Source organism: Melopsittacus undulatus, chromosome 13, assembly GCF_012275295.1.
Source record: "Melopsittacus undulatus isolate bMelUnd1 chromosome 13, bMelUnd1.mat.Z, whole genome shotgun sequence".
NCBI classification, from domain to species: Eukaryota; Metazoa; Chordata; class Aves; order Psittaciformes; family Psittaculidae; genus Melopsittacus; species Melopsittacus undulatus.
Window position 1 is genome coordinate 10,578,345 of NC_047539.1, and position 24,338 is coordinate 10,602,682.

Here is a 24,338-nt window from a genome sequence, read left to right on the forward strand (position 1 = left end):
CTCACATTCGAGTGGCCATCCCGGAGGAGCTTGTGGAAGACATGGCAGAACTTCCAGCAGAGCACGGCATTCCCGGACAGCGGCAGCCGGTTCACCACCGACCAGAAGGTCTGTGCTCCCTTCTCGTGATGCGTGCCCAGGATGCATGGTGGTGGCTGGTCAAGGAAACACCCTTCGGTGGTGATGAAGAGCTGCCACTCCAAACCCAGCTGGTACCCACAGACTGGGGCTGTGCCTCTGCAAAGCTTCCTCAACAGCCCTGCTGGGAAGCTGCTGTTTGTGGCAGCATGCTCACAGGCTCCACTGGGAATTAAGCATCATCTTCCCAGGAAGGCAACCTGCTGTGGGCATCCACCACTCCTCCCCTCCCATGGGATGTGAGCAGCACTGGGAGCACAAGGCTGGGCACCCACCAACAAAGGCTGCAGCAGCAGGAGCAGGGACCCACTGCCATGCTGGAAACACCCCAGTCATCATTGAGAGCCCATTAGGGTCCTACCCTGGCACCCTCAGCACCCCAACACCTCCCCCATGTGCCACCTTGCTGCTGCCCCTTTTCTGGGCAGCCCCAGCCGCGCTCCCACGCCTGCTTGTCTCATGGCCAACTTTGGGAAGGATATTTCTGGCATGTTTCTCCTTGACAGCCACTTCCTGCGCATTAATGGCCTTATTGATGCTGACAGTCTGCAGAAGAGAAGCGGTGGAGGAGGGGGGATGGTGAGAGTTCAGGTTCCCCTTGGTCCCCCCTCGCCCCCTGACACCCCCTGACTCTGCCAGCACCTGCCGGTGGCTGGGTCCCATCCAGGTCCCCAGCTCATGCCAGCTGGATGCTGCCCCTTGCCGGATGCCTTTCTGGGATGTGCTTGGCATCCACCAGGTTCAGCTGCTGCCAGGACGCATTTACTCAGCATAATAATGATGCAATTAAAGCAGGGACCACAAAGAACCCTCTCCTGCCCAAGGACGGACACAGGGAAGGCAAATCCCTCCCCTGCCTTTGGATCACAGACAGTAGCTGGTGCTTCCTACTCTGCTTTCAGGGGGAGCTGAGTGGAGAGGGAGTGTGAGGGAATCCAGCAGTGGGAAGGCGAGGCCACGACATGCTGCAGACTGGAGCCAGACCGGAGCCTGCAGAGTGAGTGGGGCAGGAGATGGAGCCGCTGCCCTTCCCATCCCACTGCCAACAGGCACATCCAGACATGGCACAACTGGTGCCCACCAGGAGCCAGAGCAATGCTCCTGCAGGACACACAGCCTCCCCTAGCACAACCCTGCCCAAGGGCTGCTCTTCTGCTCCCTTGCCAAGAAAGGCAAGAGTTGCAACACAGTCTAGGTCAGGGTTTGCCATGAAAGGTTGGACCAGATGACCCTGGAGGTCCCTTCCAGCCTCAGTTCTAGGACTCTGAGATGCTGTGGAGCCAGGGCAGAGCCAGCACTCCGTTTAGGCTCTGGAGAGGCAGCGGCAGCGCTGGAAGCATTTGCCAGGCAGGACTTCTAACCACACCACACTGCTGGCAAGGGGGGACACTGCCATTCACCCCAAACGAGTGCAGTGATGCCAGTGTGGGGCCACCCACTCCCCACACTTCTGCATCACCGGCAGCAGCACCAAGCACTTGCCCAGGATCTGCTCCATGAGGATCCATCCCACTGCTGAGGGGAGAAACCATCTGGCTCAGCACTGCCAGGAGACAATTACTGACACAAACCAACTAAAGCAGTGGGGTTATCCCAGTGCCTCTCTCACTTCACTCATTCCTGCATCCCAACCTGCTGCTCCTTCCGAGAGAGCCCCGCTCTGGTTCCACCCCAACTGACCCCAATGACTGAAACAAGGTGCCTGGGTCCTGGCATCACAGTATGAACTGGTCCTGCTGGGGGGATGCTGATGCTTGCTCCAGCTGCACTGGCTGCTCTCAGGGCTGGTCCCCACAGGCCTATGGTGTTTGCTGCCCCATCCCTAAGGCACTGGCCACTGCATCCCAGGGAAAGCTGGAAAAGCTCTCAGTTTAAATGCCCTTTCCTGCAGGCTTCTACTAGGAAAGCAAGGACATCTTTATCCAGCCAGAGGCCCCAGTGATGCCCTCGGAGTGGGGAGACACAGCAGGAGGGTGATGGGGGACTGGCAGCCCCTGACTCTGGACAGAGGCCTCCAGGACCCTCCATCCCCAACCCCCTGCTCCATTTGAAGGGTCAAAAAGGAGAAACGTTTGGGGATGCCTTGAAAGAGCTGGGCTGGGGCAGCCTGGACAAGAGAAGGCTCCTGAAGGGGAGACCCCAGAGCAGCTCCAGTGCCTAAAGGGGCTGCAGGAAACCTGGAGAGGGGCTTGGGACAAGGGATGTAGGGACAGGCCAAGGGGAATGGCTTGAACCTGCCCCAGGGGAGACTGAGCTGAGCTCTGAGGCAGAAGCTGTTCCCTGTGAGGGTGCTGAGGCGCTGGCACAGGGTGCCCAGAGAAGCTGTGGCTGCCCCATCCCTGGCAGTGCTCAAGGCCAGGTTGGACACAGGGGCTTGGAGCAGCTGCTCCAGTGGAAGGGGTCCCTGCCCGGGGCAGGGGTTGGAACTGGATGAGCTTTAAGGTCCTTTCCAACCCAAACCATTCCATGACTCCCCAGTAAGTTTCACAACAACCAGTGACACAACAGAGTAAGAAACAGGCTTCTAGCTCTAGCACCTAAGATTCCATGATTCTATGACAGAAAGCTGCAACCTCCTTGCCATGGAAAGGGTCTCTCAGGCCAGCCCACAGGTGCTGCTTCCCAACACCATCCCGCACCTCGAGCTGACAGGTATCTAGTTCAATCACCAGCTCCCACAGCACAAGAGCTGTTCCTAACCTGCCAGGCCACAGGCATGTCCTTGGCAGTGCTGCTGCCCCACCGCTGGTGTCCTGCTCATGGAGGGATGCCAGCCCCTGGTCCCCACACGGGCACCTGATGGGCTCATCACCGCTTCCCAGCCCTGGGACAGGGCAGGGGTATGGGGGGTGTGGGGCAGCTGGGCCCTTTCTCCAGCCCCACACCCTCCCTGCTGCTGCTGCCGGGAAAGGAAACCCTGGTGTTTCCTCTTGTGCAATGGGGCCGGGGCCGGAGGGAAGCGAGAGGAGAGGCCAGCGGGTCCATTACTGCAGCGAGCACCGGGAACACTGCACGCACTGGTGGCACTGCAAGCACCGGGAGCGTTCAGGACACCTTGAGTGGGGCAAGGAAAGGCTCAGGCCACCTGGGGAAGGGGCAGGCAGGCAATACAGACTGGGACTATCCTGCCCTGAGCAGCAGGACCTGCCCCAGCACCTGTGAAGCACCCCAGAACCCATGCAAGGTCACCATCACACCCGGGGGAACTGAGCACCCTTCCCACAGCTCTCCAGTGCTCCCACTGCAATGAGTGCTGCAGACCGTGTGCTGTGGGACCCCTGACACAGCCCTGCTCCTCTCCAAGGAGATGCCACATCACAGCAGAGCCATCAACAGCTCTGCACCAGGGCCTCTTGCTGAGACCATCACCGGAGAGGTTACCACAGGTACCAGACAGGGACCAAGGAGTCCAGAACTGCAGGGAGGGAGCTGGACAGAGCCCGGGGCTCTCTGAGCACTGAGGAACACTTCACTCTTTCACATGCACATCTTCACATCTTCATCTCCCCAAATTACACCTCAGCTTCCTCTGAATGGCACATCTCCTGCTGCTCTGAGAGCTCTCCTCAGGAGCTGCACAGAACCTTCCTGCTTCTCCTTTCAGTTCCAAAAGGAAATGAGTGTTGATTAAAGAATCCACAGCAAATTACTCGGAGAAAGTGAGTAAGTCGCAGTGTAAATCCTCTTAGTAACACTCCCTCATTTCTCCTTAATTCCTTTCTATAAATGGAGAGCTGGGATGGAGCATACCTCTGGAAAACGCCTGCAACCAAGCCCTGCAGATGCAGGGGCTCCAGGGGAAGTGAGCAGCAGAGACCTGACTGCAACCAGCGGGGAAAAACATCCATCAGCTTCATTAAAGTGCAAACCCCAGCACAGCCACACTGCACCCTGGCCCTGAAGGGGGCACAAGCCTTGAACATCCCTCACCAACAGAGGTTAAAAGCAAACCACAGCCCCACCGCCAGCGCCCATCGGCAGCAGCCACATGGGGCCACATGGATGTGTTTCTGTATAAAGAGTATGCTCAGCACAAACGAACCCCCCTGCTCAGTCTTAAATGCTTCCCTTGAGCAGGGAGTGAGAGATGCTACAAATACCCTCCCATGGTTTAATCTGGGTTATCCAGCTGCACCCACTGCTGGATCCGTGAGCTCAGAAGGAAAGCACTCCTGTCCTCACCGCTCCAGGGATGAAGTGCCTTGATCAGGGCTGTGTGAGCACCTTCCAGGTGCTGCTGCTCTCTTGCCTCCTGATCCCACTGGATGAGAAACATTCCACAAATGACATGTCTGGTATTTCCTTTTGCTTGGGCCATTAGAAGAACCCAAAGTAACTTCCCCAAAGTAACGCTGGTCTCCAGTGTTAGAGACCCCGAAGCATCCATTGGGTCTGCTCCCAGTGGGGATGGCTTGGGGTGTACCTGCCTCGGAGATGCTGACACCACCAGCTTGGATACCGGCAGGAGGAGGACCAAGGTGTACCAGAACATCCCTGAATCCCAAGGAGCACCAGCATGGGGGGTTTGGGGGGTGTCTGGAGACACCTTGCCCTATGGCACATGTGACACACCAAACCAGTCCCTGGGAGGACAGCCATGGGCTCCACAAGCCATGCTTGAAAAAGCATTGCCTTGAGGATCATCTTAGTAGAGACCTGGCCTGGTGTCAGTGACTCCAGTTCCGTGTTGGGAAGATGATGATTTCACATCCATGTCGTGCTTGCTCCATCCACCATCAGCACTCTTGGGCACACGGCATAGCCCAGTGTTGGTGTTATGGAGGAGTTCTTGTAGCAGAGGAATTCCTTCCAATGGAGAAATGACTTGGGCCAGGCCAGGGAGGGGTGATGTGATGTTCGGAGGCCTTCACACCACAAAGGTCTCCACACACACAAAACGATGACAGTCGCTGTCTGCCTCCCCCCAACACTATTACTCTGTGAGCTGTAGTACCATTATCATGGTAGGAAGATGACAATAGGTGAAGGATACACACTTTGAGTGTACCTGCACAGACCACCCCACCAGCTCCTCCTGAGGGCAGCAGGGTGACATTAACGCAGAGGCTGGGACCCAAGGGGTGATGCACATGTGAGGACTCCACCACTTCGCCTGGCCCTTCCAGAGCCTCCAGTGAAAATAAGGGGTGCAGAACCATCCTGAGAGCTGGGGCAGCAGAGACACCATGATCTGATCGCTCCTCCACCTCTGAGGCCAGCAAAGAACAAAGACAACCCCAGACAACTTGCGGTGGGTCCCAAGGACTCAAGTGAGATGTCTGATGCCAGCAGGGGAGGGCAGGATGGTCATCAGCAGCTGGAAGGGTTCCACCAACACCAGAGAGGAGAACCTGCTACATTGAACACAGCATTGGGAGCACCAGCACCCAAAGAGTTGATTGGGCCATTGGGTTTCTCCAGTGTCCTAAGCAATTTAGGCAGATTAATTACTTGCCATGTGTTTGTTCAATCCAGTTTAAGGAATATGCACTTTTCCAATACACCAATAACCCCTTGGGAAAGAGAATGGACAGGGTGAAAAGTGGTTTGAGGCAGAAGAGCTTGGTCACCGCTTTGGTCACTGCCACCGGGCACCTCCGACCCACCACAACCACAGGTCCCATGGCACGGGTGGCTGGATACGAGGAAAGGCAGAAAACCTTTCTGGAGGTGCCACAGGAACACTTGTTCCTGGTCTTGATGATGATCCATGTGGGCACTCCTGCCCTGTGCTGCGCAGCTGCTTGGCCATGGGGCAGAGCTGCCCCACAGGCAGACGTTCAATTGTAAGCAAGGATTTTATATGAAGTTGATCCCTTCTAGCACCAGTGATCTCCATAGGGGAAGGGAGGATACTCTGTTTTCCAGGAAGGATGTCCACCACCTTCAACTATTCCAGAAGCTGACCCAAAGGTCCTGATTGGAGTCTTCTGCATCCCAGCAAATGCAAGTATTTGGGGTTTTTTTTTGGAATGGGAGGAAATAAAGGAGTGAGGCTGGAGGATGCACGGGGCAGATGCCACAGCTCATCTCCAGACATGCACATTGGTGTCCAGCTGCCAGCCGAGGATTGACCTTCCTTGGGAAGCTTCACCCCCACAGAATACCCATGCTAGCCCTGGAGGGATGCTCCTGCATGGACCAAAGTCAGGATGCGCTGGGGATGCAGACCCAGCAGTGCCATGGCAGCCATGGTGGAAACCCTTCCCTGCAACAGCTCCTGCTGAGCCACTGCTTCCATTTCTCACCCAGTATCCCACCGGGATGTCTGGATCCTGCCATGGAGCCATGAACAGCTCCCACGTGGGCTCCATGCTGCACAGAGAGACCTTCCCTCGCCCTCACCGGGACCAGGAGCACAGGGAAAAGCCAAACCCCTCATCCCAGGTGAGCAGTGCAGATGATGCGGGCACGGACCCACAACCCCCACTTCTCCCCCCAAACCCGAGTCCATCCCGCATGCCTGGTGATGGGCAGTGCCAGCAGCGGGGACGCGGGTGTGCGGGGGGACACGCGCGTGCCCGCGCCACCGCCCGGACCGCGGCCCGGGGCATGCGGCTCGGACCGAACCCGGACCCGGGTGCATCATCCCGGGACCGGGGGGGGGGGAGGCTCAGCCCTACCGGTGACCGCGCGGCTCCCGCTGCCCCCCCCCCCCGCCCCTCCTCCGGGATCCGGGCGCTCCCCAACGCCCCGGGAGGGAGCTCCTCGGGATGCTCCCCACGGACGCGCGCACGGGGCCGCGCACTCACCACCTTGCCCAGCTCCATGGCGCTGCGGCCGGGCCGGGGCTCAGCGCGGCTCGGGGCTGCCCATGGCGGCGGAGCCGGCGGCGGCGGCGCTGGAAGCTTCTGCCGAGCGGCGGAGCCGAGCGGGGGAGGGGGGGGGGGAGGCGCGCTCCGGAGCCAGGCGCGCTCCCGAGAGGGGCGGCACGACCCGAGCCGGGGGGGGGGGGGGGGGGGGGATAACAAAGGAGCCCCGCGGGGGGCGCGGGGCTGAACCGCGGCTCCGGGAGCGGGGAGGGAGCGGGGGGGGGGGGGCGGGGGGCGATCCTTACAGAGCAGTGACACAAACCCTGTCCCATCACCTGCCCCATCCCCTGCCCATCCCCTGCCCAACCCCTGCCCCATCCCCTGCCCATCCCCTGCCCCAACCCCTGACCCATCCCCTGCCCCATCCCCTGCCCCATCCCCTGCCCAACCCCTGCCCCAACCCCTGCCCCATCCCCTGCCCCATCCCCTGCCCTATCCCCTGCCCCATCCCCTGCCCCATCCCCTGCCCATCCCCTGCCCCATCCCCTGCCCATCCCCTGCCCCATCCCCTGTCCCATCCCCTGCCCATCCCCTGCCTGACCCCCTGCCCAACCCCTGCCCCATCCCCTGCCCCATCCCCTGCCCAACCCCTGCCCAACCCCTGCCCCATCCCCTGCCCCATCCCCTGCCCATCCCCTGCCCCATCCCCTGCCCCATCCCCTGCCCCATCCCCTGCCCATCCCCTGCCCCATCCCCTGCCCCATCCCCTGCCCCATCCCCTTGCCAGGCTCCTGACCCCCTGCCCCATCCCCACTGCATCCTCTTGCCCCACCTGTGCCACCTCTGTCCCTGGGCAGGGGGAAGGTGCACCTGAGGAAGGTCTGCAGTGACCCCCGTACCCAGCACCCCTCTTGCTCTAGCAACAAAAGCAATTAAACTGGTGCAGTATCAAGCCCTCTGGCCTCAGTCTGTGGTTCCCAGGCTGGCACGGCCACTGCCTGCCTGCATTGCCTGCTGTGGGGCAGGCCAGCTCCCAGGACCCAGCAGCTTGAGTTTTAACCCAGGTTCTACCAGTGCTCAAGAAGCACTTTTGGCATCTCTGATGGAAGGCACAAAAGAAACACAAACGATTCTCCTGCTATTGTGCAAGCCCCTCAAAGCAACCCCACAGCATGGGGGAGAAGCCTCACCCCATTCATCCCAGCCTGGGAGGGATGGAGCAGCTTTCAGGGCTGAGACCTAGGTTGTGTTTTGTGTGGTTGTTACAGCCTGTGCTGCAGTTCCTGGGGCAGACGGGTGGATGTGGTGCTCGGCAGCACTGTGGGATGCAGCTCTTTGGGGTTTTGCTGGACCAGATGGTTTCTGTGAAACCCAGAGCCCAGCAGCCCAGCCATGGGGAGCAGCAGGGCTTGTGCTCTCCATGGCAAAGCCCCTTAGTAAGTGATTTCCAGCCATGCTCTTGGCATGGAAACTGGTAGTTTGGGTTCTCAGTAGGCAGCCCAGCCCCCACCGGGTTCCCCCTAACTTAACGGGATCCTGGAATTCACCAATTCACCGTTATCTGGGCTTAACATTGCCCCGGGCCCATCTCACAATCACTGCTGCCTTGCTGCCAGATGTTCTGTCCTGCCTGGCAAGGCTGCAGCCCTGCAAACAGCGCTTGGCCATCAGGTTTAGTGTCTCATTCACATGAAGAGACCTGCAGATGGGTCTGCAAAGAACAGCCAGGACCAAGGAGCATCCTCTGGAGAAAGCCCCAGCCCCAGGGCAGGATGGATGGGACTTTCTCTACAATGCCACCTGCATGGGAGTTGGGTGACTTGTGAAATAAGAGGCAGGACCCATCCTGTAGCTGTATTTACTTGTGACACTGCAACACCATCAAACAGCCATGCCAACCAAGCTGCTCTCCTGCCACATACAGGCTTTTCGTTCCCAACATCCCTCCTTCATCCCACAAATTAAGTCATCATTAACTTACATTTCAAAACCAAGATTTCACACACGCTCACCCCCAAACTAAGCACCCCAACTGATGCTAACGCCAGCTCAGAGAGACAACAGTTATTGACATATTACTGATTGTCTCCTATGTGGATGCTGCAGAGCTGGGACATTCAAGTGTCTCACTGCTGTGTAGGTCCCCATGCTCCAGCTGGCAAAGCCTGGATGTTGGAGGCCACCAGGAAGTCCACCAGTGTCCAAGTCCACCAGTGTCGAAGTGAAGGGGTCTTCAGCTGAAGGGCAAACCCAAGAGCCACAGCAGCTCTGGAATAAAACCTGACAATGAATCTGAAGGCAATTTAGAGGAGCAAAGAGAGCCCCATATTTCCTCAGTGGCAACGAAAGCTGCACTCTGAGCTGAAGGCACTGAGGGGGCAGTGGTGCACAGGACCCTGGTGGTGCAGAGGACCATGCCAGTGCTCCAGAGGGGCCACTGTTTGCCAGGAGAAGCAGGGGGGAGGCAGCTCCTCGCTTCCCCTTGTCCCCTGAGTGCCTTCATCCTCCCCCTGGATGGATTTAACCTCCTCCAGTGCTTGCATCTCGGACCTTCACACCACCCAGGAACCACTCTCCTGCAGCCCCTTTAAGTGCTGGGATGCTATGTGTAGTCCAGACCACGACGGTCCCTTCACCTCTCTCCCTCCCCACAGTGTTCATTTTACCAGGTCTAAAAATACTCCAAAGCCTTTTAAACCCTCTTCCCCTGCAGCTGCCTCCTTCCTGGATGACTAATAATACCTGTGCTCCCTTTTGTCTTCTCTGTGTTCCCCAAGTCTTCCCCAAGGGAAGGAACCAAACAGGAGCCCTGCTCTAAAACCATTGCTTGCATTCAATCTCTTCAATTCATTTTCCTTGGGGGATGGCATTTTTTTCCAGCTGCTGCTGTGTAGGAGCAGTTTAAACCCACGTCCCAAGAGCAGCTCTCTTAGCTCATAATAAATTAGTCCTGCCCTATGCCTTAACCATGCAGGATGCTGCTGGAGCATCCTTCTTATACGGGATCCCCAGGATCCTGGGGTTTTCAGAGCTCTAGGTATAAAGCAGAATAGCAGGTTCATTGGGAAAACCACCGAGCACTTAGAAAACTATTTTATATCCAATGACAGAATCACAGATTGGTTTGGGTTGGAAGGGACCTCAAAGCTCCTCCAGCCCCAACCCCTCCCATGGGCAGGGACCCCTTCCCCTGGAGCAGCTGCTCCAAGCCCCTGTGTCCAACCTGGCCTTGAGCACTGCCAGGGATGGGGCAGCCACAGCTCCTCTGGGCAAATTTAGAGAACAAACCCACCTCCCCATTGCTGTCTGTGGCAATGGCTTTTTCCTTCTGCTGCCCTGGGATGTTGAATCATCCTTTCCTAACCGATCCTCTGCACTGCTCCATGTCCTTCCAAAACAGAGCCCGCATCACCCCACAGGTTACTGCAGACACAGGGATGGAGCAGCTGCATAGGCAGAAGCTGAAGAAGGATGCTGAGTTTCTCCAGACTCATATGAAATGTAGCAAAACCCCTCTGGGCTGATCCCACACCACTGCATCCTTCAGAAGGGATCCAGCATTGAACAACCTTCGGAAACCCCTTACACTGACACTGGTGAGGGAAGAAAACATCCCCAAAATCATCAGTCTTGGTGAATCAGCTACTTTTCAGCACCAAATCTGCACTCATATGAGGCAGGTTTAATGGGTATTTGGGAGCTCTGCTACTTCTGGAAATCCCCCTGGCTGACTAATGCCCAAATACCTTTGCAAATCTTGATTTAGGAAAAATATCGGCTCTGGAGCAGTGCTTAAAAAGCTCAAGGCCACGTTCAAATCCTTGTAATGCCAGAGTTTCCTGAGCGTGTGAAAGAGAGAGGAAAAAGCAGATCAGAACGTGGGCATGGGTCCAGGGCTGGAGGCCACACTACAGCCTTGTGTCAGCATGGAGCTGGCAGTGCAGGCAGCAGCAGGCAGCAAGGGCTGGCAGTGAGGGGCTGTGACTTCCCCCAGCCTTCACTGCACTGGACCAGCATGGGGTGCTGGGAGGAGAGCAGCCCTCCCACATCACTGTGCTCCAGAACATAGAGGATGAGCTCCCAGGGCGCAGAACTGTGCTATCCCTGCGGGATGGAGGGAGGTGGACAGACAGACACAGATGAAGCTGGTGCTACTGGCAGCCCAAGGGCATGGGCAGGAGGTCTGGCTCTGTCATCTCTGCTGTCTGCACAGGAAGCTGCTTTGTTGTGTTGTCAATATATAGATTTTCTTTCAAACCCAACCAAGCTGGGTTCAAGCTGCCGTGATCAATCGTTAGTTATCTTTAGCTGTGTTCAGTCTCCAGTGTTGGTGTTACAGCAGCTGCACAAGCCTTGTGTAACGTGGCTCAGACAGTGCCTGTGGATGGGGCTGGTCCGAGGTTGGCAGGAGTTCTGTGAGCAGCTCTGCAAAGCCAATGAGATTAAAAATGCAAGAGGGAAAGAGAGAGGCAGGGAAAGCAGCATCCGCCCTGCTCACTCCTGTTACAGGGAGCCAAGCAGATCCTCCCATCCAAACCTGGTGCACAAGAAACTCTTGTTCCCCACCTGGCATGGAGGGCAAGGAAGCCATAGAAAGGATGCCAGGGAGCAGTGGTGCAGTCGATAGTCTGGAGGGAAGGGTGGCATCAGAGGGACCTGGGCAGGATGGAGGAGTGGGTCTGTGTGACCCTCATGAAGTTCAACCAGGCCAAGGGCAAGGTCCAGTGCTTGGATCAGGGCAATCCCCAGTACCAGCATTGACTGGGGATGGATGGATGGATGGATGGATGGATGGATGGATGGGTGGATGGATGGATGGATGGATTGGATGGATGGATGGATGGATGGATTGGATGGATGGATGGATGGATGGATTGGATGGATGGATGGATGGATGGAGAGCAGCCCTGTGGAGAAGGACTCAGGGATGCTGGTGGGTGACAAACAGGACATGGCCCAGCACTGTGTGTTTGCAGCCCAGAAAGCCAAGTGTCTCCTGGGCTGATCACCAGCAGTGGGACCGGCAGGGCCAGGCAGGGGATGCTGCTCCTCTGCTCTGCTCTCCTGACACCCCCTGGAGCTCTGCGTCCACCTCAGGGTCCCCAGCACAAGACATGCATGGACCTGCTGGGTCCAGAGGAGCTTTCAAAGCAGCCCAAGGGCTGGGACAGCTGCTGTGGAGAAAGGGGAGAGGGTTGGGGCTGTGCAGCCCAGAGAAGGGACAGCTCCAGGGAGACCTTCCTGTGGCTGCTCAGGACTTCAGGGGGCTCAGAGGAAAGATGGAGACTTTCAATCAGGGCCTGCAGGGAAAGGACAAGGGGCAATGGGTTTGAACTGGACATAGGGGAGAAACGTGGTACCATGAGGGTGCTGAGGCACTGGCACAGGGTGCCCAGAGAAGCTGTGGCTGCCCCATCCCTGCAGTGTTCAAGGGCAGGTTGGACACAGGGTCTTGGAGCAAGCTGCCCTAGTGGGAGGTGTCCCTGATGGTCCCTTCCAACCCAAAGCATCCTGTGAGTCCATGATCCTATGACAGATGGGGAAGGCACTACGCACAGCCCTCAAGTCAAAAGGACAGTCTTCAGCAGCCACATAAGTGAATCATAGCAGTGGGATGTAAACCTGCACGCTTAACCTCCGCTAGTAAGTACATGACCACATGCTCATCACTTGCAGATCTCTTCTGTGTCCCCTGTGGCCCCATTTGTCTTCCTTTACACATGCCCAGTGCACTGCTGTAGATGGTCATTTCCTGTTTGTAAGACTGATGCTGACACTATCAACCTAAGTAAAACACCCAGCAGAAGGACACAGGGTTAGCAAAGGTCACAACCTTGCTACCCAACTGTCAGCACTGTGCTCACCACTCCCACGTCTGCCACCTTGTGATCCCTGGGCTGCCAGAGCTCCTCCATCACCCACCTCCCTGCAAGCCCCAGAGGTCTATGGGCATAGATGCCCCAGCATCCTCCTGCATCAATGGGGCCATTTGCCTCCATCAGTGGCCCCCAATTTTGTCTACACTTCCACTTTGCAGCCTCTATCTGGATCAGTGCCATCAGCGGTTCAGAGGATGGTCAATAAAACACAGCTCCCACCCATTTCCTATTCAAGCCCCTAAATTCTGCCCTGGAAACTTCATGTGGAGCATGTCTGGTGCCCGTGGGGCTGGAGACAAAGGATGCCAAAATACCTTCAGTATCTGAAATTCCTGCCTCCCCCAGTGCACACGGAGCCCTTTGTGGGGGGTTTGGTCCCCAAAACTAACTTCAGGGATCTTCAAACTGCCCTATCAGAGGAGTAATTGTAATTACCTGCTTTTGTTTGCCACTTGAATTGAGACCCACAGACCTGGTGACAGTGTCATGTGTGTGATACTTCAACTCAATGCCCAGCCAGGGCTTGCACACCTACCTCCCAGGACCTTCTTACACCTTCTCTTAAGCTTTATTTCCACCCAAACCCAAAAGACAGAGAAGAAGGGAGATGAGGGGATGCTCCTGGCAGGCTTGCCATGCAGACACACACCTCAGCACCTACAGCAAGCCCCACATACCGATGGCTTTGGCACATCTGCATAATGAATAGAGAACAAGCTCAGCTGAAACGAAACCACCTGATGCAATAGGTTGGGAAATGCCACAACAAACGTTCTCCCTGCGGCTGGAACCCACCCTGTGGGTCCAGGCGCTGCCCAAGCCCTGCCAGACCCTACCTGCAGCCTGCAGGGCGATGCTGGAGGGATGCAGAGGGCTGCAGGCTCCCACTGATGGGCAGCAGCACAAGTATTTATGGAATTAGGCAATGGATTTACAGCCCCGGGCACGTTTCCAGCTCGGGGCATGCTCATACTCACAGATTGCAGAAGGCTGCCCCACGTTCTTCCGCTTTCTTTGGCATCCCAGGTCCCTTCCCAGCTCTCTCACCCCCAGCCCAGCTGCTGAGACCTCTTCCACCTCCCATCTTCTGGAGAGCCTCTTCCCAGCACCACTGGTGGGCTGCGGGCTCTGGTTTGCAGCCCATGGTCTTGTGAAGGGCACCAGGCTCATCCCCTCCCACAGACCCAACAAAGTGCCCATTTCAGACCGGGGGGGAACTGGTGGAGGAAAAGAGCTGATGTCCAAGTGACATTGTTCATTCAGTGGTCAGCATCTCCTCACAGGTGAGCAGTGCCAGGATGATACCCCAGGGCTGAGCCTGCTCCCCTCTCCCCCAGCAAGGAAACAGCTCACCCCCAGCCTCCAGATCTCTGCTGCTGGGAAGGTTTAACCTTCATAATTAATAAATACTGGCTTAAGAAATACACAGGACCTAAGCCTATGTATACTTAATACATAGGACCTAACCCTGACGCAACAGAGGGTTGTCTGTGCTGGAGAAGAATGGAGCTCTACATCCATCCCCTGGGGATCTCTGGCTCTGTAGCTGGAGCTCAGGTGTCCATTCCTTATGCAGAGGAGCAGAATGGGACAGAGGAGGAACGAGGGATGTTCTCTGATGGATGTATAACTGAAAAATCATAGAAACAGAATCTTGGGATGGTTTGTGTTGGAAGAGACCTTGAAAGCTCATCCAGTTCCAACCTCCTGCCACAGGAAGGGACACCTGCCAGGGTTCTATGACTGGTCTGATATTGACTGACATTACCAGAAACATGCCAGAGCCCTGAACACAGCCCAGCTGCCGTGACCGTTCCCCTGTGCCATACCCACCAGTGAACACTGAGAAAGCCACACGGTGAGAACTAGTGAGAGCTTGCACGATGCTGTGACCTGCAAGAAGAGCATAGTGCAACTGAACACCTGGTCCAGGAAACACTGCAGTGAAAAGCATGTGCAGGAGCACCCAGGCTGCTGGGAGCATCCAGCCACCACAACCTCCAGTACTGTAGTCATAAGGAAGGAGCTGAGCACAAGTCCTTCCTACCCTCCAGGGCTGGAAAAGATGCAAATAGCTAGGGCAAGAATAAGCTCTCGCCATGGTGCTCACAGGTGTTCCTACCCTGGCTTTGTATGACAGCCAAAATCCCAGCTAATGTTAAGGGTCTGAAAGCCACAGGCTTTGTCAAACAAATTGTCCTCTTCTGTCCCTGTCTATTGGCATCTGTGCAGCAGACGAAGCTTCGCCTCCCTCCCAGTGGGCAGACATCACTGAACATCTTGTGTGAGCTCTTTGCTCACCACCCAGCAGCTTCAGCAAACACCAAGCACTGCTCCACCTCCCAGACATGATTAATGGTGCAGCTCTGGCCAGTGCTGAGTTTCCATGGGGTGCCAGACCTCATTCCTTGGGAAAGCCATCCTATGGAGGTACAACGGCTGCTGTGAGGGTGCTGGGAATAAGGCAAAGGAGAAAGGAGACCTGAACTGAGTGGAAGAAATGCAGGCCATGGTTCCCAGCTCCTCGCTTGCAGCAATGGGACTCGTCAAACTTGGACATCCCAGCTAAAAAATAATAAAGCTGGAATGCAGCAGCCCTATTTCTAGCTGTGCCTCCTCCCTGTGTGCTTGGCCTCCCAGACGACTCAGAAACTCAAGGCACTTGTTTCCGACCTATAAAAAGAGCTGGAGTTGGACTGCAGTAGCCAGGAAGACAAACAAGAGAGGAGAGTGTTCTCCTCCTGAGGCCAAGAGCATCTCACCAAGAGATGAGAGAAGCCTGGAGATGGGTCTTGCTCAACCCAGTCCTCAGCTAACATCACCTTCTGAGGTGCCCACACAAGCAGGGAGTGCTGTGGGCCATGGAAAGAACTCCAGGCTGGATCCCACCCACTGCAATGTTGGCTGTGCCACCTTCCAAGTCATCCCACCATCCCTCACCCCTCCTGCACAAGGAGGTGAAGGTCCAGCTTCCTGCCATGCTCTGCGTGACCCTCCCTACCTGCTACTCCAACACGAGCCCAACATAAGCAACAAGATGCTCTGTGCTTGGGAGAGGCATGAGTACATCCGTGGTGGGTACCAGAGTGAGCAGAGACAGAGCACAAAGTGAGCCCTGGGACCAAAGCCACACCAAAATGCAGCTTCCTGCTGTTCAGGCTGGCTGCTGAAGGGGCTGACTCACCCAATCCAACATCTTAGGAGGACAGCCTGGATCATGGAAGTTCCAGGTAACAGAATGAGGCCATAAAATTCAGCCAACTCAGAAATCCCTACCCTAGCCCTCTCCAGATAAGGGCAGAAGCAGCCAAACCTTGCTGACAGTCAGAACATTACATTCCCATTTGTGAAGTGCACAGTCTTTCTGGCTGGGAAAACCAGCCAAACAAGGTCTCCAACAGGTAACAGTCTGTGAATGCCTCTGCTAGAAAAGATCACTTCTGGAATGGCTTCATTGACTTAGTGCAGAAGTCATCATCTCTTCTGGGGGAGCCATTCCTCATCACACTGAACAGGAGGCAATCCCCGTCTCTGTTTCACCAGTGCCTTAAGACCATTCACTCATAGTGTGAGATTTGCTGTGAGCAGCTCTGAGCACTGCAGGTCTGGAAGGGTGGCCCACAAGGAGCAACCTGAAGACAGCACACTTGGTGCATGCAGTAACCATGGACTCGGGAGGGAAGAACCAACCGTGATGCCCACAGACCAGCAAGGGTGGACTGCAGAGATGCAGTTAGCCGATGCCTGGATGAGCAGTGACCGTCACCAGCAGATGATGGGGCACCTGAGAGACACATCTCTCTTTGTGAAGAAATGGCAAATGGCTCTTTGTAATCATAGCCAGAACCTTCTCCCGCCTGGATGCCTGATCCTGAAGGAATGCTGCCTGGTGAGGGCTCTGTCTCAGGACACACATCACTACATCAGTGAGGTTACTGGTGAGGTCTCAGCACTACCTCTTTTCTGGGCTCTCCAGAGGAGGAGGGTCAATTCCTGGCTGTCCCTGATGCTCTGGCACAAGCACCTTGCAACACTATTTGTGCTTAAGAAACCCTGTGTCCTTGTTTACTTCCATGTGAACACAATGATTGGAAAACACCATTTTCCAGGCAGCATCTGCTAATTAAAATAAAACACGATGCCATGAACTGCTCACATGGAACAAAAGAGACAAATGGGAACGATAACCAGCAAGTCTCCAGCCTGGCCCTGGCACAAGAAGCCCATTCTCCCCAAGGCTTCCTTTGTTCACTGCAACTTGCCTCTTTCTGCACAGTCAGTATTTAACCTGCCCCCCTCAGCAGCAGCAAAGCAGCACAGCTCACACAGGAACTGGCTGCTGGGTAAAGGGTGAACATGCTACAAAGCTGGGTGGTGAACGTGGGACTGCAGCAGATACCCAAGGAAGCAGAAACCCAGCTGCCAGCAGCCTTTGGGGCAGCGCTTGGGGCAGCAGGACCTGGGAAGGGCACAGGATGCTATCAAATTGGGATTTATTGTAAACACACTAGGTAAAAGCAGCGTATAAGATGATGAAAACCCTGGAATAAAGTAACCACAGCTTCAGCAAACTGATCTGTATCATGCTCAGCAGAGTTTTGTTAGATCAATCAACAGCCAAGTAACAAAGAACCTCCTTCACCCCAAGACTCACGTATGGCACATCTGGGCAGCTCTGGTCACCTCACAACCTGAGTTTCATGAGCAAGCCATAGAAAATACTGGTAACTTCATTCTGAGCTGCATAAACCTGAATGAGCTCTAGAGCCACCTGATTTCTCAGTTACACAGCTTTTTGCATCCACCACATTGATGCTCTTTACATTGGCAGGAACAGAGATGCAATGGCACCTGCTTGTCTGAGCATCAAACCAGCACAGCTGGCCAGGGCAGGGCAAGAAGGGATCAGCAAGGGAGCACCAAGCCCTGTGAAATGACACAGTGAAGGATGTATCCACCTCAGACCCTGCTATGGGGATGGGGATCACCCAGGAGCACTTCTGTGCTGGTCTAAAGATGTAGCAAGCCATGGCCAGGGTTATAACCTGCAGCAGCCACAAAGCTAAGCCCATGCTTGTGGTAAAGCACCAACCATGACCACAACCAACCCACATGATGCGCTCTCCATCAGCATGATGTCAAGCTGCGAAGATATCCCACCAAAGAAGGAACTGAAATTCTGTGGTTAGAAAAGGAACCCCCGTGTACTAAAAACAGTTTTAAATGGAACATGGGTGTGAAACTGGACATAGGCAAGAAACATTTTACAGTGAGGGTGGTGAGACACTGGCACAGGTTGCCCAAAGAAGTGCTGAATGCTCCATCCCTGGCAGTGTTCAAGGCCAGGTTGGACAGAGCCTTGGGTGATATGGTTTAGTGAGAGGTGTCCCTGCCCATGGCAGGAGGTTGGAACTGGATGGTCTTAAGGTACTTTCCAACCCAAACCATCCTATGATTGTATGATTACTTCCAACGAAACCACCGTGAGCCCATCATACAATATTAAACGTCTGTGTATCCCTTTGAGTAAGTAACTTCACCTTTCGCATGTGGACCAGGATCACTTTCCCTCCGCTGTGATTAGCCTGGAACAACACGCAATGTGTAATTAGTCCAGGCAGGGGCTGGGACTTGCATCCAGGCTCGCACTGCCTGCGGTGCTGGTGCTGTCACCGGGAACAGCCTGTCCCCAGGAAGTTTGGTGACGGCATCAAATGAATCAGCCAAGCTGGTGGCAGAGATTGGGGCCAGGATCCAGCCCTTCCTCCAGCCCCCATGCTGCTCTGTGGCTCTCTGGATGCTGCTTTCCGGTCCCAAATGCCTCAGCATGGGTCACCCCAGGGGAAAGCAGAGGGATTGAATCTCTTCAAGACAGAGGGGATTTAAGTCAGTTCTCTGCACCCCCATGCCAGCACCAGTCCAAGGCTGAGCCATGGCACTGCCTGCAAAGCTGCTGCCTGCACCGGGATGTCCCTGAGCCATCCTCACCAGCCCTCCCAGCAGAGCATGTGTCAGTTCTGTGCAAGAACAAGCCTCAAAGATGCAGCATTGTCTGCCTTTACCCACTGCTCTTGGTCTTTCCTGCTTCGAGTTACAAATACATTCAGTTTTCTGGCTCTCTGAGGAGCTGGGTGCCTGTCGAGCTCAGCACCTGTGCATGGGCTGGGGCAGCGGTTCCAGTCCTGCAGCCACAACAGCACTGGGGTGATGCAGGCGATGGGGTATTGATGCGCAGGCACTGGGGTACCTGCGTGCTGGATGGTGCCGCAGCAGATGATGCTCAGCCTGGCCCCATGTCACACCCATGTGCTGTGAGCTGCAACAGGCACCTTCTCCACATCCTTGGTTCTCAATCTTCAGCCAAAATTTCAGACCCTTGTCCCAAGCCCCTCTGCAGGTTTCCTGCAGCCCCTTTAGGCACTGGAGCTGCTCTCAGGTCTCTCCTCAAGGAACCTTCTCTTCTCCAGGCTGAAGCAGCCCAGCTCTCTCAGCTGCATCTATTTAAAAAGCCCCCAAACCCTTCCACCCCACACTGCACTGAAAAGAAAAGCAGCCCCTAATCTGGTAAAAGAAGAACTATTTTCTTTCCCTGGAGATGGAAATAGGTTCCTAAAAGGGACCTGCAGAAAAGAGATGAGGTGACTCATTTCTTTGCTGCTGAAGCTGCTTTCAATCCCAGGCACCTCTAATTCCAATTAAAAGACAGGAGACTGAAAGCACGGGGGTTCACACAGCACAGGGCACAGGAGCTCATGAAAGAGCTGTGAATTAATCCACTATTATCACCCACTCCCCCAGGGTGGGCTCAGCTGCCTGCAGCCCTCACTCCCCACAGCCAGGAGCTATTTTTTCCTGTTCTTGCTAGTGTCAATATGTTGCTTTAAATATCTTTTCAGAGAAGCTCTCTCTATATATATAGCCCCACTCTGGTGCTTTCAAAGGAGCCTCATTTCCTGTGTAAGAACTGAAGTTCTTGGCAAAGCTGCTGGTGGCTGCAGGATCTGAACCACAAAAATTGTTGTTTTCAGTAGGAAAATGGTATTTCCTCTGTGACTGCCAGCTGGAGCCGGAGCGGGTCTGAACCCAACGGGGCTGCTGTGCAGGGCAGACCGCCTGCCATATTCCCCATTAGGATTAACTGCATTGATGGTGGCAATCAGGTTGCAACTGTGCCTTGAAGGGGGCCCAGCCCATTGCAGGGACCAGGATGGGCTCAAAGCTGCTTTCAACCTGTATTTAGTTGTGAAAAATGCTGGTTCCCACATCAAAAGGATTCACTAACCACACTGGGGAAGACAGAAAACCCAACAGCCCATTTCATTTGACATCACTTTGTGCCAGATACATTCTTTTTCTTCTGCATGGTGTCTGCATGCTTGGGTTTTGTGAGGGCACCTCCAGCAGCAGAACAAGAAGGAAAACAGCTTTCCAGCCCATGCAATATAGTGGTGAGAGGGCTCAAGGAGGAGTACCTTAAAAACCTTCTGCTACAAATATGTCTTTCAGGGTACTTTGTGAGTCATAAATTGCCTTTATTACTCGTCCAGCAATAACACGAAGTTTAAGAACCCAGTGTGCAAACATGCAAGAGAAGGTGGTGGCCATGGACAGGGGTTGGGACTGGAGGAGCTTGAAGGTCCCTTCCAAGACAAAGTCTGTGGCTCTGTGAACACCTCCTGAGCATAGTCTCACATTCACCCTTAAATCCTGATGGTTTTGGTTCTGCAAAGGAGGCCTCAGATTGGTCTCATTTATGTTCATTACCAAGCCATCACGCATGTGCCATTCTCACTCTGGTCTCATCTGGGTCTTGCCCCCTTACTGTGCTGCTCCCAGAGCATCTGATCCTGCTGGCCACCACCTCTGCCCCTCTCCTGCCTCAGTTTCTGTTCCCTTCCTGCAGTTCAGGCCAGCACCACTTCACCTTGGACACAAAACAGGGCTGAGCTGTCCCCAGCTTCTTCTGCTGCCATCCATCCCTCCTCACCCTCGCTGGGGCTTGCCCAGCTTCCCAGCTGCTTCCAAGCACATTCATTCCCTAAATCTCTAGGTATTACCCTAAAACTCCCCTGCTGCTCCCCCAGCTCTGCCACCTCGAGCCACCACTGAAAACACAAGTGAAAGGCAGAAGGGCCCCATGCAGACACTCCGGATGCTGCTAAGGAGCAAACTGGACGTGCTTTCCCACACCTCGGTACCACTGCCCCATAGCCATGGGCAGGGCACGCACAGAACCGCCCCACGAAGCCAGCGGAGGCAGAGGCTGTCCGGGTGGCTCTGAGAAGACGCAAAATGGATCCCAGGCCTGAGCTCCATGTTCCATGGCTCCAGGCCGAGCCCCAGCACCAACCCCCGCCCGTTGCCGTGCTCGCCACCGTCCGGCCAGCGATAGCCCTCCCTGGGAGCCATGGCAGAGGCCCCGGGACCGCGAGGGGGCGGAGCCAAGCAGCCCCGCCCCCAGCACCTCCCTTACCTGGCCAGCCCCGCCCACTGCAGCGAACCCCGCGCACCTGAGCGGCCCCGCCCACCAGCTAAGCCCCGCCCACCGGTGACAACACCTTCCCGGCGGCCGGTTCTCGCTAAGCCCCGCCCCTTGCGGCGCACCGAACCGCGCCCGGTTGAACCGGCCCCGGTCACCTGCCGCGCTCGGCCCCGCCCCGTACCTGCGCACGCTCGAAGCCGTCCCGCTCCGCCTCCATGCCGCCCGCCCGCCGGCCCAGCACCTTGGGCAGCGGGTTGGACACCTGCCTCATGGAGCTGCTCACGCGGTCCATGGCCCCGGCCGCGCCCTCACCGCCGGCCCCCGGCTCCGCTGCGCTCGGCGCCGCCGCCGGCCGGGCCCCGCGCCATTGGCCCGCCCACCTGTCACTCACGTGCGGGCGCGCCCTGCCGACACCGCCTCCGCCCCGTGGCTCCGCCCCCTGTCCCGCCCTCTCGCTGTCATTGGTCAAGGGCGCCGCCACTCGGGGGTGAGCCCCCGGGAGAGCCAGCCCGCAGACAGATCACGTGACCTCTACCGAGCTCACTGCCGCGGTCAGGCGCCGCTCAAGGCCAGATCCTGCCCGTTAAGGGCAGTCCCGGCCTGGGGCCCCGCCCGGGGCTCGGCTCCGTCCGGTCCGGTCCATCCCATCCCCACCCCATCCCATCCCCCCCCATCCCATCCCCCCCATCCCATCCCCCCCCATCCCATCGCCCCCATCCCATCCCGGTCCGGTCCATCCCATCCCATCCCCACCCCATCCCATCCCATCCCCCCCCATCCCATCCCCCCCATCCCATCCCGGTCCGGTCCATCCCACCCCATCCCATCCCACCCCACCCCATCCCATCCCCACCCCACCCCATCCCATCCCATTCCCCCCCATCCCATCCCGGTCCGGTCCATCCCACCCCACCCCACCCCATCTCACCCCATCCCATCCCATCCCGCCCTGTCCCATCCCACCCCACCCCACTCCACCCCACCCCATCCCACCCCACCCATCCCATCCCCCCCCCATCCCACCCCACCCCATCCCACCCATGCCCAGGGCAGCCCATCCGGGCTCAGGAGCCCGGGTGCACCGTGTGGGCTGAGCTGTGCTCCTGGCATCCTGTGTGGCATTATTTGCCCAGGCTCCGCTTCACATATGGGTGGATTCATGGAACCATGGCACCATGACCGGTTCGGGTTGGAAAGGACCTTAAAGCTTATCTGGTTCCAGCCCCTTGTCACGGGCAGGGCACCTTCCACTACAGCAGGTTTCTGCAAGCTGCGTCCAACCTGGGGCTTTGCCTGGGCCAGGCAGTAGGTGAGCAGGAGGTCTTCCTGGCCTCTTGGCGTGGATGATGTGGAGAGGCACGTGGGCCTTCCTCTTTCATGTCATCCTGGCTGCGGATGAGATGCTCTGGTGTGGTGTGCGCTCGGGCAGACGCAGCAAGGAGTATGGGGCATTTCTCTGGTGCCACTAGCAGAGGTGAAAATTGGTTCCACATGTTTGAAAAACAAGGGAAGAGAAGCAGGAGAAGGTTTTTGCTTCCCCTGAGCAGCTGGCAGATCAATGCTAAGCTGTGCTTTTGCATAAGCTGATTCTCTGGTTCCTTCACTCAGCAGAGCTCTGGGCTGGGACCTGATCTCTGCCTTCTTTCGACTCAGTGAATTGCTATCTGTGCCAGCTCCTGTAGTTGTGACCAGGAATCCCATCCAGCTCTGGGGGTTGATTTCTCACTGGGACCTTTGCCAGAACTTGGAATATTTCTGCAATATTCAGACAAATCAGTGTCTTTGCAAAGAGACAGAAAACTCTGGGTCTGCTCCTGGTGAGTGATGGCAGAAGGGCTGTGCCGTGCTCCCGCATCCTTAAAGCAGGTCATACAAACCCAGTGGCCTTGCCAACACCGGTGGGGAACATCTGTGCAGAACCAGCCTCCCTGCTGCTGCTGATGGGGCAACCTGGGAATGGTTGCTGAGGATGTGGGCTGTCAGGAGCTCTTGTGCAAGCCATTAAACCATTCTCTGTACATAACTCACTTCTGTGGCTTATTTTTCAGTCAGAACATTTGCCACGCCAGCCTCGCTTATTGCTGTGCTGGGGTTATCAGGTGCATGGCTGATGGAAAACAGGCTCCACTGTGCAGTGAGGCCGCCTCCAGCTTGTCTTGTCTCCCTGTCTGCCTTCTCTCTAATGTACTTTCTGGAAACCTGCCTCCCCCATTGGGGCTGGTCCCAGAGGAGGTTTAATGGATTTAATCCAGCCACTATTGCAGCAAGGTGATTAATAATTGAAAAAGAAAAATGAAGTCATTGCCAAATGGAGATGGAGGTGAGAAAGAACAGAGGAGGGCATTTGATGCAGGACAGGAAGGTCCTTGTCATCTGCCTCCCACACCTCTACCTGGCTCAAAGCCTCCTGCTCCTGCAGAGGGATGGAGCAGGGATGCTCAAAGCCTCCCTCATCAGGGCACAGGCCTGGATCCAGGAGGGCTGGACCTCTGCCCCAGGGCAAGGGACCACTGGGCTGTGACTTGTGTTGGCTTTCTCCCCCTTCCTGAAGAGCAGAGGCACATCCTCTGCCTCCACAGCCAGGGCATTTTGAGCCTCCTCTTGCCTGGGCAGGAGTGGAGGAAGGCAGCTGGTTGTGGAGCAGCTGTTTCTACACAGGGTCTGTGACAGGATGGAGCTGGGATGCAGCCCACAAGTCACAGCACCCTGGGCTGGCCCAAGCCCTGCAGTGGCTCTGTGGGGCTGTGCCTTGGGGCTCTGGCCCAGGCTCAGCTGCTCTGCAGGGATTTGGGGGGCTGCTTTCCCATGGAAGAGGTGGTCTTGTTTTGAGGCAGGTTGAGATATGCTCTGGGAGAGGAGAAGGTACCAGGCTGCCCCTCTACATCAGGTCCCATGCGGAGATAATGGGGAAGGGCTGGCAGCGAGCAGGGTGAAGGCAAAGCAGGTTGGGCACAGCTCCTCTCACTCTGCAGGTCCTTTCTGGAAGCCATGGCTGGCTTTGCCCCCACAAAAAGGGCCAACTTTTGGCATTCAGCTGCACTATGGGAGCAGGTGTTGCCTTCCCTTCCACTGCTGCAGCCTCACCCC

General features: G+C 56.3%; 1 protein-coding gene across 6 annotated transcripts in view; it reads right to left on the minus strand.

The window, feature by feature from the left end:
• The window catches only part of LOC101871320 (huntingtin-interacting protein 1), a 36,258-nt gene extending 14,674 nt beyond the window's left edge, over positions 1-21,584 (minus strand). For 3 of the 6 annotated variants that reach the window (XM_013131050.3, XM_031043103.2, XM_031043102.2), the window contains exons 1-3: positions 21,433-21,584; positions 621-684; positions 6-148 (exon numbers count right to left, since the gene is read on the minus strand). In XM_013131050.3, the coding sequence (XP_012986504.2) occupies positions 6-148; positions 621-684; positions 21,433-21,543 (318 nt within the window). In that variant the 5' untranslated portion in view covers positions 21,544-21,584. Of the gene's footprint in view, positions 1-5; positions 149-620; positions 685-6,890; positions 6,964-21,432 lie in introns of those variants that run through there. The other 3 variants (XM_034068695.1, XM_034068694.1, XM_034068696.1) reach the window with 2 other exon arrangements.
• Positions 21,585-24,338: the final 2,754 nt, after the last annotated feature.